Here is a 14,534-nt window from a genome sequence, read left to right as displayed (position 1 = left end):
GTTTATTGGCGGATTGCAAACAGCTTCAAGGTGCATACAGTCATCTACTGTACAAGAGTATGCAACTTCACGACCTCCACAAACTAAATTCTGTTTTTCAGTTTAGTATCATGTAAGTTTTTGAATAATGCTTTTCTAATTTTTTTGTCCCCTTCTGTACCAAAGACACCTTTCAAACTCCATTCCCATCCTGCCGTTCGTACCTTTTCCTTTAACTTTTCTCTTTCAGCTAAATATACTACACATTTCATTAATATATGTTCAACATTTTCTTTTTCTGCACAAACTACACACAGATTGTTAGTTGTGTTCTCTATTCTTTATAGAATGTAATTTACCAATGTATGACATACCCATATTCTCAGCATTATCAGTTCCTCTCTTCTATTTTTTCCCTCCTATATTCTTTGTTACTACGGAATTTTGTATCTTAAGTCTCTCGCTTTCTTGTCTTCATTCCATCTTTTCTGCCATATTTCTAATTTTGTTCTTTTGATTGTTGCTTTATCCTGACCTTTCCCAAATGGAATACATAATGTTATTTCCTTCCCTAAAGCCTTTTTAACCCGTTCACCTGCCATTTCATTTCCTTTTGCCCCCTCATGTGCTGGCGGCACCCAACAAAACTGTATATCCATACCCTGTGAAATCTAAAGAAACTGTGAAGAATTTCTACTATAAGATCCCTCCTATTGTTTCCTTTAGACTGAATACTTTCTATTACTGCCTTTAAATCTGTAGCACTCCCTATTGCTGAATCTCCCCTTACTATCCATTCACATGATTTTGCTATACAACCAGAAACTAACATGAGATCTATACATGATACCAAACCTTTGTTTATATTAATTCTCGTACTCCTACCATCATAAAATGAGGACCTTTTTTGGTCCTCATTTACATCAAAGGGGATGTAAGACCATGACTAACTTTCCTTCAAGGGGTTCAAAGGATTATTGACCTTACAGTAATATCACTATAGCAACATATCTGATGTATTAAAAATCATTGCAAAACGTGGAATGTGATGATGTCATAGTCAGTGATGTCACTTTTGGAATAAGTAAGTGTCACCGTCACATTCTAGACATTCTAAAGGAATCTCACCGACACTTGTCTCGGGAAAGCTGTCTTTACTAGACAGGGCTGTTAGCTGGGACATTATCTACATATTCTTGTGGCTAAACTTGTTTAAAATACTTTAATTTACGAATTTGGTGTAATCTAATCTGATCTGCCAAGTTACACAGGAGGTGACGTTCAGAAGAAACAAAGGTAATCTTTGGACACTGACACTTTGTGTGTTTTTCCTTCAGATACCAACTCTTTCTTTTTCCTCTGTAGTTTTTGCTACAAACATATAACTTCTCTTTTGGATTAAATAGCTCAGCTTTTGAATTTGGGGAAAATTTGGCTTGAACTGTCATATAACAAGCAACAGAAATTTCAGAATGTTTCAGTCTACTAATTCACTACAGGCCAAAGCCCTGCAGAGGTCAGAGAAGAACGAGAAACTACTCATGGAGGAAAACAAGAAGTGCAAGAGGGAAATTGCAAATCTTGTTGAAAAAAATTCAAAACTAGGAAAGGAGAATGGCTGGCTTAAAGAAAAACTAAAAATGCACGACTCTTCAGAAAACAAACTAAAAGTCTTGCAAGACACCATTGCAGACTTGCAGAAACAACAACTAGAAAAGGACAAAAGTCTGACCAGAATTCAAGAGCAAAACATGGCTCTTCAAAAGGAAATCCAGACACTTTATGACAAAAATGCCATTCAGACTACATGGCAAGAGCAGCAAGCAAAAGATCTTGAAGGTTTTGAGAAGTTAAAAAAAGAAGCTAAAATAATGACTTCAGAAATAAATGACTTAAAGCATCAAAATGGAGATCTTAAAAAGAAAGATCAGCAAAACCAAAATAAGATTCAGGAACTGCAGAACCTCATACAGAATGAGTGCACAAAGAGTATGAATGTTCAGACATCATCAGACAGCAGACATCGTTTGTCTGAAAAGTCTTTGGCAGCTTTAAACGATACAGTAGAGAGCTTACAAAGAGAAAAAGATGGAGTCCTGGGTGAACTGAACACATGTAGAAAACAAGTAAAGTCGTTTGAAAAAGACATTGGAACGCTGACAGAAGAGATTCAGAGAGAGGAAATGAACAATAAAGAGTTGTCAGAGTTACTTGGCATGAAAACCTCAGTGAGTGACAAACTCCAGGCAGAACTGCAGGCCAAAAATGCACAGATAGAAAGTCTGGAGCAAGAGGCTGTAAAAGCCAGGAAAATCATAGACAGGCTGCAGCTGCAATTAGACAAACTCCATCTTGAAATAGAAAATTATCAGAAGAGAAATGTGGCGTCGACTCTGTGTTTGAAGAAGGAAATGAAAGCAAGGGAAGAAAATGAACGTAAGCTCTTGACCGAAGTTTTAACCCTTAAGAATCAGATTGAACAGACTGATGGCAGATTCTTTAATGTTCAAACAGATCTCAGTAAATCTGAAAAAGAAATTGCTTCACTCAAGGAGCTCAACGTGACCTTAGATCGTGAGATCATTGTACTTAAAGCAGAGCTGGAAGATGTGAGATGTGAGAATCAGTCTTTAAATGATCGACTGGAGCAGGTTAGGAAGCAAATGGAGGAGACAGAAGCAAGAGGCAAGGAGGAACTTCTGGTTGTTCATGGGGAACTGACTAAGGTTAGGGACATGGTGTCAGTTACAGAGGTAGAAAGGCAAAGACTTGCCAAAGAACTAGAGGGCCGTGAACAGGTTGATTTACTCAAAGACAGAACGTTAAAGCAACTAGAAAATGAAAAGTCTATGGTGGAAGACAAGATAATAAAACTAACTGAGGAAAACAGCAATCTCCTAGAGGCGAATAAGAAACTGAGGCAGTTTGAAGAGTGTTGGGTGTCTGTCCTCAATTCAATAATTGGAAAAAAAGATTAAGATTCTCATTCTACGAAAACCACCAAAGGAGCAATACATAATAGGATTTTTTTTTTACATGCATCAGTAAACACACACACACACACACACACACACATATATATATATATATATATATATATATATATATATATATATATATACCAATGGGCAGAAGTTGAGCCCTCCTCATTTGCATAATGAGGGAGAAATGCATACAGAAATGTAAAAAGGACAGGCAGAAATGTAAAAAGGACAGGCAGAAATAAATAGCATCACAGAAATATATAGGGTAAAAAAATACAAAGGAAGAATAAAACAGACAAAAATATTATAACATGCACATAAATAAATACTTAAAAAATATAAGTAATTAATAAATAAAGTTGAAGATTATAACGCACAATAAATAAATAAGGTAATTATTACAAAGGCAAATAAATAAATAAGCTAATTAAAAGAGATATATACATTTGTCTCACTGTATAATTTAATTTCTACCTACATTTATTAATTTGGTGGCAATTAATTGTATGCTTATTTATTTTTTGAGCATTTATTTATTACTGTATTTATGTTTAAATATGGACGACTTGGTCCTCCATAGTGTATATATATATATATATATATATATATATATATATATATATATATATATATATATATATATATATATATATATATATATATATATATATATATATATATATAGAGAGAGAGAGAGAGAGAGAGAGAGAGAGAGAGAGACCTAATTTTTCTTCAAATGGGGTTCAAGGGGTCTGAACAATTTTGCAAGGCACAGTGAAATGGTCTCTCACAATCTGCAACAATTCCCCCCATGGTTTTGTGACTTTACATTAATATCACCAAAGCAAAATAACATATTTCATGAAAGAATAAATTTAGCAGTTACCATGGTTAAATTACAGCAGAAATTGTTACATTTAAATGCCAACTGTGACATTCCACTATGGTCTTGCATGTTCTTCCATGTGAATTGAACGGTTTAGAAGGTACTAGAATATAATTTCTGTACAGCTATACAACGGCTGTGTCTATGTGTATGTGCTGTTGTACTTGCAGCTGAGGGAGAACATTTTTTACTTATTTCACTGGTAAAGCGAGGACTTTGATGTAAAGTGAGAACCTTTTTTTGGTCCTCACTTTACACCAAAGGGGGATGTAAGACCATGACTCATTTTCCTTCAAGGGGTTCAAAGGGTATGAACAATTTTGTAAAACAGTAGAATGCCACTGGTCCGACTACACGCCCCAACATCAATGACACAGAACTGGTATCCGCCGTCCACATCTGCCAGGAGGACAATTGAACAATGTAATCAATAAGATTTGAATGTTAACATTATCCTCCTGGTCTGCAGATGATTCTAGATGACTGGAAAGCAGTCCATTGCCAGTCAAGACAGAATCTTTTGTGTTTTTTGGGAGGAGAATTGTTCTTTGGAGAACATGGTGCAAGACCTTGGATTTGCCTGTGCAAATTCTCAGTTATCCGGGTCATCGCAACCGGACTTTCGTTCAGTTCTTTCTGAAAACATTTTGACACCTCTTTGTCAGTTCTGGTGGCTCACATTTGAGCAACCTGTAGTTGGTGCGCTGCTGTTTTTAAGGACATGGAGGCCCATCCTCCTAGGTGCATTCTCAGTCAGATATAAATCAATGACCCTCCATCACTATCCTGGGTCGTTAGAAGCTACTGCTTGGTGTGAGTGGAGTACTTGGTCACCTGAATCACGATGAGATGCTGATGTAATCTCTCTGAAACGTGTTGGAGAACCGAGCTGCAAACACTGAGGAGTTGGAAGTGTAATCCTCCCCTTCTGTTTAGTGATGGCTTTTCTCTTTTGATGAAGATGGCTTCTTTCAGCCCTCTTTCAAACCATCTGTTCCTCCTGTCCAAAATCGGCATGCTGTTTTTCTTGTCTCATTTGCTGTTTCCCAAAGCTTACTGGCTGTTTTCTTTCAATCCATATTCTCTTCCCTCTTTCATTTGCTGTTTTCCTTCTCTCACTTGTTCTTTTCCTTCATTCCCTTGGCTCTTCCCTCTTTCACTTGCTGTTTTCATTTTATCACTTGCTGTTCTTCCTTTTCTTGCCGCTTCCCTCTATTTTACTTGCTGTTTTCCTTCTTTCCCTTTTCTTGTCCTTCTATCACTTGCTGTTTTCTTTCAATCATTTGCTGTTTTCCCTCTTTCTCTTGCTTCTTCCCTCTTCCACTTCCCGATTTCCCATTTTCACTTGTCACTTTCCTTCCTTCACTTGCTGTTTTTTGATTGTCATCAGCTATTTATCCTCTCTCTCTTTCTTTCAATTCCTGCCATATTTTCTCTTCCACCACCATTTTCTATATTATCTGTTTAGTTATCAGAAGGTGAAATTTTTAGGATGAAAAATCTAGCTTTTACTTTTGTAAATCTATCTATGACCTCCAAGTGGTCCACATTGGCCAGCATATCCTTTTCAATTGACAAGACAGCCAAATCATTTAGCCCTTACTATTTCTTTCACAACTACAGCGTGTAACTGGAATTGTTAAAGAGGTTTGACAGATGGTGTTAAGGAAGGGAAACTCATACTTATCCAAACACACTTTCAATGGTGGGTAGTGTAAGAGATTATGAGGTTACAAAGACTGAACTGCAAAATTGGTTGCCCTGGAAATTACAGATAAACTGACTCTCAAGGCAGAACTCAGAGTGGACAGGTAAAATGTGTCACCAAAGACGTCTGCATTACAGATCTTCTGCACCAATGGGATAAACAGAATGCTCATATTATAATGGGAACATAGTTCTGTCTGTAAACATTCCTCTGCCTTTTAGATTAAATGTGGTAAAAGATAGTTACGGTTTGAAGAGTCTTTTTATTAGAAGTCTACAGAAGTCTACAATGCAAACACCACATTATCAGATAAAAGAACCTGGAGAAGCCGATAACAGGTCAATACCTGAACAGTAGCAATAACGTTTTGCAACAAGAATTTCTTCAGGTTTCATTTGGATGGTGTAATGTTCAGTCAGGGGTTTGAGTGGCTCTTCACTCAGGAAATAATCTGAAGAAGACTGACATTCCTGTACACCTGTCAAGATTTTTTCTGCCACTCCAGAAAACCTGTTCTGGAAAGAAGACTCTCTCTGTAATGATTCTGGCACTGGAGCTGATTCTGCTCACAATTCACACCCCTGTCCACTCTCCACCCCTCTGCTGGATTATTGGACTCCCCGTTACCGGACCCGGACTGCCCCTGGACAACGCCTCTGAAAAGTCCCTTACTGCCGGAGGGTCGCTCTACGGCTCCTGTCCCCGAACTCTCCCCCCTGTCTCTGGCTGATTCTCTGCGCCCAGGCTCCTCTCGTTATCAGGTTAGTCTCTCAGTCTGCTCCACATTGCTAACCCGTCACTGCAGCCTCTAACCTGTCCCTCTGCCTCCAGGAAGCTCCAACCCGCTAGCGAGAGCGGCACGCGCTAGAGCCAGCGCTGATCAACCCTGCTTTTAATAAACATTGAAAACGTCACTGACCTGTCGTGGTTGAATCTTGGGTCCGAATCCGGTACATGACAGTACAATCTGGCCAATAAATGGATCCTTCACCTGATGGTCAGTGGCGAGCAGGGGTTGATAAATCCATTACTTTGTTAGAAGCCGGAGTCGCCGAGAGTTTAAATCATCTCCGCGGCCAGGCTGCTTCCGCACTTCCGCAAACGTCATCGCCGGCTGCCACGTCACGCCCGGGGACGCAGACAATCCCTGAGCCGCGTCTCGCTCCACCCGAGCCCTTTCGAGGAGATCCAGACCAATGTAGGGCTTTTCTCACTCAATGTGAGATACATTTTGAATTACAACCGTCCTCATTCCCTACTGACAGAGCCAGAATAGCCTATGTTATCTCCTTACTGGCCGGTAAAGCCAAGCTCTGGGGCACTTCCGAGTGGCAGAGCGGCTCCCACATCTGCCACTCCTATCATGGATTCTCCCGAGAGCTTATAAGAGTGTTTAGCCCCATTTTACCCTGTCGTGAGTCCACCAGGGGGCTCTTATCCCTTAGGCAGGGGGATAGAACAGTCTCCGAGTACATCATAGACTTTCATTTGTTGGCTGCAGAAAGTCTTTGGAACGAACACGCTCTTATGGATGTGTTTTTAACGGGGTTAAACGACCGGATTAAAGATGAACTCGCCACTCGAGATTTTCCCGTTTCTCTTAAGCAATTAGAGAATTTAGCCTCTCGAATTGACCTCCGCCTCATGGAGCGGCGAAGGGACCGCCGTGCAGCACGGCCCGCTCCTCCCCGCCTTTCTGAGGCCGTCCCAGCCGCGCTCTCACCCCCTAGGGTTTTAACTGACCCCGAGCCCATGCAATTGGGGAGGTCAGCCCTGACGAAGGAGGAGCGACAACGCAGACGGCAACAAGGACTCTGCCTCTACTGCGGTGGAGAGGGCCATGTCGTCCAAACCTGTCCAGTTAAGGGCTCAGGCTCAGTAGGGGAGGGGAGATTCCTGCTGAGTCGTACAAGACTCTCCGTCACCCCGAATCTGTTACTGCCCGCCATTTTGGCCGCCTCTTCCAAACCCCACAAAGTCTCTGTTTTTGTGGATTCAGGTGCGGATACGGAGTTCATGGACCAGACTTTTGCCCAGAGTCTGAACATTAAATTGTGTCCCGGTCCATCTCCACGCAGTGTCCTCGCTTTGGACGGCCACAAGCTTCATCACTCCTGCCTCGTCACCGAGCCATTGGAACTCCAGATGGGAGGTAACCATGTTGAGAAGCTGACTTTTATGGTCATTCACTCGCCGCAGGTTCCTATCATCCTGGGGGCTACATGGCTTAGAAAGCACAACCCCCAAATTGACTGGCGAAGAGGGGAAGTTACGGGCTGGGCCTCATCTTGCTCAGAATCCTGCCTTTTATCTGCCCAGTCACCCCACTCCTCTGAAGGTAAGGTGGAGGAGGTCTACCCACACCTATCCAAAGTTCCGCCCGAATACCATGATTTAAGGGAGGTGTTTAATAAGGCCAAGGCTACGAGCCTCCCTCCTCACCGTCCATATGACTGTGCTATCGACCTGTTATCCGGAACCACTCCACCCAGAGGTCGTCTCTACTCCTTATCTGCTCCTGAGTCCCAAGCCATGCAGGAGTACATTAATGACGCCCTAAGGGCAGGCATAATTCGCCCCTCGTCCTCTCCCGCAGGTGCTGGTTTTTTCTTTGTGGGGAAGAAAGATGGTTCTCTTCGTCCTTGCATAGATTATAGGGGTCTAAACAACATGTCCGTTCCGTCCTGCTCCGCCTGCTACAGAACCAACTCTATGTCAAGGCTGAAAAGTGCGAGTTTCACACTACCTCCACCTCTTTCCTCGGTTTTGTTTTATCCCCCGGTCAGATCTCCATGGACCCGGCCAAGGTCCGTGCGGTCACTGAGTGGCCGGCTCCAAGCGACAGGAAGCAGCTCCAGAGGTTCTTGGGGTTTGCCAACTTCTATAGGCGGTTTATCCGTAGTTACAGCCAGGTAGCTGCCCCGCTCCATGCCCTCACTTCTAGCAAAGTTAAGTTTGCATGGAACGAACAGGCAGACAAGGCTTTTAAGCGTCTGAAGGACCTTTTCACGTCTGCTCCGGTCCTTGTTTCTCCCGACCCAGAGAGGCAGTTTATCGTTGAGGTGGATGCTTCTAGTTCTGGGGTTGGGGCTATTCTCAGTCAAAAAGCCATAGATGGCCGCATTCACCCATGTGCCTTCTTCTCCAGAAAGTTGTCCTCAGCAGAGCAGAACTATGATGTGGGCAACCGGGAGCTTCTAGCGGTGAAATTGGCGTTAGAGGAGTGGAGACACATGCTGGAGGGCGCCAAACTCCCCTTCTTGGTGTGGACGGACCATAAAAACCTGGAATACCTAAAGACCGCCAAGAGGCTCAACCCCAGGCAGGCCAGGTGGGCTCTGTTCTTTGATCGTTTTAATTTCTCCCTCTCCTACAGGCCTGGATCAAAGAACGTTAAGCCTGATGCCCTCTCCAGAATGTTCGAGTCCGAGGAAAGTAACGACCAAGCCTCGGAGTTCATCCTCCCTGACTCTGTCAGATGTGCAGTCACCAGACTCGATCTGGAGAGGGAGGTCAGGGACTCCCTGGGGAATGTACACATCCCCGACGCCTGCCCTAGGAACAGGCTTTTCGTCCCAAACTCCCTCAGACAGAGGGTTCTGGACTTCTGCCATAGCTCTCGCCTGTATGGCCACCCTGGCATCACTAAAACCCTCCGTTTGGTCCGTTCCCAGTTTTGGTGGTCCACCTTGGTCAGAGACGTCAAAGACTTTGTGTCTGCCTGTCCTCTCTGCACCCAGGCCAAGGTCTCCCGTCGACCTCCATCTGGTTTGCTTCGCCCACTGCCCGTTCCTTCCCGGCCCTGGTCCTGCCTCTCGATGGACTTTGTCACTGGTCTCCCATCCTCTGAGGGCAACACTGTAATCCTCACAATTGTAGACCGTTTCTCGAAAATGGTCCACCTGGTCCCGTTGCCCAAGCTTCCCTCTGCCAAGGAGATGGGGTTAATCCTGGCACGAGAGGTCTTCAGGCTACATGGCCTGCCGTCCGACATAGTGTCAGACAGGGGCCCCCAGTTCGTGGCCCGTTACTGGCGGGAGTTTTGTGCCATGTTGGGCATTTCTGTTAGCCTGTCCTCCGGTTTCCATCCCCAAACAGATGGCCAAACGGAGAGGATTAATCAGGAGGTCGAGACCAAGCTCCGCCTCTTTTGCCGTTCTGACCCGACTAAATGGGCCCAGAACCTGCCTTGGGTGGAGCACGCCATCAACGCCACACCCTCCAGCTCCACTGGTCTGTCCCCGTTTTATGTGGTGTATGGTTTCCAGCCACCGGTGTTCTCCACTGAGGAGGTGGAGTCAAGGGTTCCGTCCGCCCGCCTATCTGCCCTGAGGTGCCAGCGTGCCTGGAGAAGGGCAAGGAGAGCCATTCTCGCCTCCTCCCAGATCCAGGCCCGGGCTGCTAATCGCCGGCGGGTCCCAGCCCCGCATTACCAGGTGGGAGATAGAGTTTGGCTCTCCACAAGGGACCTTCCCCTGAAGGTTGAGAACAAAAAGCTGGCACCTCGGTTTATTGGGCCGTTCTCCATCTCCAAAGTGGTGAACCCGGTGGCGGTCCGTCTCCGCCTGCCCCCAGCGATGAAGGTCCATCCCACTTTCCATGTTTCCCGAGTCAAGCCTGTCAAGACCTCGGCTCTTGCTCCCGCCTCCGCATCCCCACCACCCACCCGGCTTGTTGATGGCTCCCCTGCCTACACGGTTAAAAGAATACTGAGGTCCCGGAAGTGGGGCAGGGGCACCCAATATCTCATCGACTGGGAGGGTTATGGCCCAGAGGAACGCCAGTGGGTTCCCTCTCGTCACATTCTGGATAAGTCCCTCATTAGGGATTTTCACAGAGCCCATCCGGACCAGCCTAGGGCGTCTGGAATCCGCCCTTGAAGGGGGGGCTCTGTAATGATTCTGGCACTGGAGCTGATTCTGCTCACAATTCACACCCCTGTCCACTCTCCACCCCTCTGCTGGATTATTGGACTCCCCGTTACCGGACCCGGACTGCCCCTGGACAACGCCTCTGAAAAGTCCCTTACTGCCGGAGGGTCGCTCTACGGCTCCTGTCCCCGAACTCTCCCCCCTGTCTCTGGCTGATTCTCTGCGCCCAGGCTCCTCTCGTTATCAGGTTAGTCTCTCAGTCTGCTCCACATTGCTAACCCGTCACTGCAGCCTCTAACCTGTCCCTCTGCCTCCAGGAAGCTCCAACCCGCTAGCGAGAGCGGCACGCGCTAGAGCCAGCGCTGATCAACCCTGCTTTTAATAAACATTGAAAACGTCACTGACCTGTCGTGGTTGAATCTTGGGTCCGAATCCGGTACATGACACTCTCAGATCATCATTATAACAAAGATCTGACCATGAGCTGCAAAATGTTGCTTCGCTTCTTCCTGTGTGTCTCAGTTGAATGGATCTCAAGTTCATTACACAGCGCCTTGGTCATAAATATTATGGGCCTTCTCATTATTCCGGTAACTTTTGAGCGTGCTCTGAAATACCACTTTATATTCCATTGCCTGGGCCAATTGATTGTCTCTTTCTGTAAGTACTTGTGCATACCCTGAGTTCCTGAGAGCAATATAAAAACATGTAGGTGGTGCTGAATCTGCAATGCTTGCTTTCCAGCTTCTTAGCTAGAGGTGCTGAAATGTCCTGCAATTTGTGGATCAAAACAGGAAGGTTTTGTTGAGTGACATTTACACTTTCAATCTGACATGCCCAGCGAGTCTTTGACAACTGAACCATTTGCCTTTCTCCCACCTCAAGTCGCTTTAAAATTCTTGCAATTTCTGATGGTGGACAAGAGATGTGGAAAAGAAAGAGTACAGATAGTCTAGGAGTTTGAAGAGGTCATGTGTCTCTGGGATGGCTTTACAAGTGGAACAAAAGACCAGAATAAGGTCAGGGACGTAGCAGTGACCATATAGTGCCTCTGGATGCTTCTTTGAATCGAGCTTGTACACCACTTACTGATCCACTCATGACAGCAGCACCATCATAGGACTGAACAACATATTTTAGGTGTCCAATTCCATGTTTTTCAAGCTGCTGCTCTATAGTGTCAGTGATGGACTTGGCATTAAATGCACCAAGCTGGCAAAATCCAAGGAATCGTTCTTTCACCAAGCCCTGTGGAGAAACATATTGGACAAACAATGCAAGCTGCTCTGAAAGATGATCCCTTGCTTTGTCCATTATCGAAGACATTTTTGCCTCTTTGATTTCAGAAATTATTCTTGAAATAATGGCATCAGATGTGCTTCGATTCACCTCATTTTGGGACAAGGGTGTCAGAAAAGTTTCACAAGATGGTTTGTATGTTTTTAAAAAAGGATCGAACTTTTCAAAAAGCTGCATGCATTCCAAAAACGTGTCCTTATTGTCACTGTCCATTGGTTCATTGCGCCCTCTGAAAGCAAGTCCTTGCTTCCCGAGAAAGGCTTTCACTGCTTGTAATGGCAAACTTTAATGGTTGCCACATAGAGTGGGAGACAGTTTGGGCCTACACCCAGGCCAGCTTCCACTCCCACAAAAGACTCCACCGCCTGTCCACTAAAGGAACAACAAACACCTGGCCACACCCATACTCTCCAAAATAAATGTGATTAAATAACATGTAAATGTATCTAAAATAATAAGTTTAACTAAGAAAACCTGATGCTGATTTTTTAACTAATAATTTTACATATTAGTTAGCTAAATAGTTAGCTAAATTAGCTACATTCTAAGGAGAACACAAATAATGTCCCTTACACTGCTGCTACATGTGTCAGATATTCCCTTCTATCCAGTTTTGTTATGTATGACAGATTTTTCATGCTCTCTAAAAGACTAATACTCTCTTCCAGTTACTGGAACCTGTTGTGGTGAGTGTATCTTTTTGATCCTTTGCTTGTTTTGTTTTGATATACAATCTATGAACAAAGCAGAAAGCTGCATTAGCAGTTACAGTGCTAATGCAGAACACACAAGCAGTTACTTGTGTGTTCTGGTCTTCCTCATTGTTGTTATTGCCATCTCCTCCATCTGTCTCCTTTTTCTTGATCTCTGCTGTTGTCCTCTGCTCTCCTCAACTGAACTGACCCTTACAACATGCAACATGAGTCGGTTCAGCACCTCCTACAATGTCATGGCAGAGCTACTCAGAGTAGTACTCTGTTTGAAGGTATTGTTTTAATTAATTTTGTATTATATGCCAGAAAAACACAGAGGTCCGGACCTGAATGGTAGCTACAGCATTGCTTGAAAATGTCATGTCATGAGCACATCTAGAAAAATATTTACTATGGAAAAATGGTGATGTGTGCAATTTCCACCAACTGTATGTTTAGCTGTAGACTCTGAATTTAAAGTGTTCTCACTTTAAAAGATGAACAAAAAAAACAAGTCCTATGGAAAACATTTAATTCATTTAGTTGCACACTAACACTTTCCCAACAATTGTTTTGGCTTAATGATGCCCTTTTCAGGTTGTGCACAGTGTCACCTGCAGTATTTCATCTCTTGCAACTATATAACTTGGATTTCCCTACAGTTTCAGATTAAATACATGATGTGACAGAATATTTTTTTCTTTTTGGCAAGAAAAATTTAGAACATGTTATAATTACTTTTATGACACGTTAATTAGTTAATTAACTTAATTTAATGACTTTGTTTGGAACTAAATGGTCCTTTTTAAATCTTCATGCCATGATATTTCCTTGACATGACATTTTTTATGTTTCAATGTCATTTTGTTTTACATTTCTAAAGACTTCAGAGGATTTTCTCTGTTTATATATGAACAGACACACACACTTCAACAACAATGTACCATCTGCTGCACCCAGGCTAATCACGTACCACAAGATTGTTTAGATCTCTCTCTCTGAAGGTTAATTTATTATTATTATTCCCAAATCCCATTTAATCTCTGACCAGTAGAAGGATATTGTTTTTATTGTTTATTTTTGTTTGTTTGTTACCTATGTTTTAGAAATACTTAAGATAGTAAATGAAGAGTATATAAATTAATAATACATGTATACGTTTGGGTGATTTTTTTTTTCTTTTAGAAGCTTGGAGATGTATCTTAATCTCAGAGATAGGTAACCGTGCAGAGTGCTGAATATAAAGATTATTGCCCTTTTACGCAATTTTCAACTTATTTAGATGTACCTGTTGATATTCTCATAAAGACCAAAGTTAATTTTTACTTTTTCTTAAATATACCCGAGATCTCTAAAAAGGTTGGATTGACTGAGAGCACTGTAACTGCTCAATGACTAAATTTATTCTCAAAATGTAACTTGCCTAATATATGGTATATAGATATGTAAAGTTTGAGGTTATACAGTAATAAAAATTGTAGAAAATTAAATGATATGAATACTGCAAAAGCAATGTTAATTACATCTTTATGTTGATATTATGACTTCAGTACATTTATCATAGAATGTTTTACGTATAATATCAATAAATGTTAAATTGCATCATGGCTTTTTGGTAAATATAATTATCAGAACTATAATTGGAACTACTAGCTCCTTGTTCCTGTGAGTTAGGTGGATTGTTCAGAACTCCCACAACCTGATTTGAACCTTTTACAGATTCTCATATGTACGTGTGTGTGTGTGTGTGTGTGTGTGTGTATGTGTATATATGTATTTACATACTGTTTATTACTATTATGAACATGGCTATTGCTAAAAACCTGAATGTTTTAAATTTCAACTTATCAGACTGATCGTAAATGATGAAGTAAAACTTGACTGCAATTATATGCACTGGTATCACCAGGTGGATATTCTGTATATTAAATTCTAGTTATTTCATTTTTCTTTTGTTTTTTTCTTTTAACTATGGGCTGTAATATTTTTAATTACACTGTCTGAGATAATGGTGTATTTAATAATTTTTTATCTTAATATTGTCTGTTCTTGGTATTGTACTGTACTGTTTTGTTTGTTATTGCAATGTATTGTTCTGTTGAGGGTGGCTCTGCC

The 14,534-nt window shown here is 42.6% G+C and overlaps 1 protein-coding gene across 1 annotated transcript; it reads left to right on the top strand.

Moving 5' to 3' along the window:
* The first annotated feature begins 1,204 nt into the window (after positions 1–1,204).
* Positions 1,205–3,032, top strand: LOC105932660 (CAP-Gly domain-containing linker protein 1-like). Its single transcript, XM_021321424.2, has 2 exons — positions 1,205–1,275; positions 1,479–3,032. The coding sequence occupies exon 2, from the start codon at positions 1,521–1,523 to the stop codon at positions 2,955–2,957; it is 1,437 nt and encodes a 478-aa protein (XP_021177099.2). The 5' UTR covers positions 1,205–1,275; positions 1,479–1,520; the 3' UTR covers positions 2,958–3,032.
* Positions 3,033–14,534: the final 11,502 nt, after the last annotated feature.

The sequence above is a fragment of the Fundulus heteroclitus genome, chromosome 12, assembly GCF_011125445.2.
Source record: "Fundulus heteroclitus isolate FHET01 chromosome 12, MU-UCD_Fhet_4.1, whole genome shotgun sequence".
Lineage (NCBI taxonomy): Eukaryota > Metazoa > Chordata > Actinopteri > Cyprinodontiformes > Fundulidae > Fundulus > Fundulus heteroclitus.
Note: the sequence above shows the minus strand (reverse complement) of the source record. Positions and strands in the feature narration are given on the sequence as shown.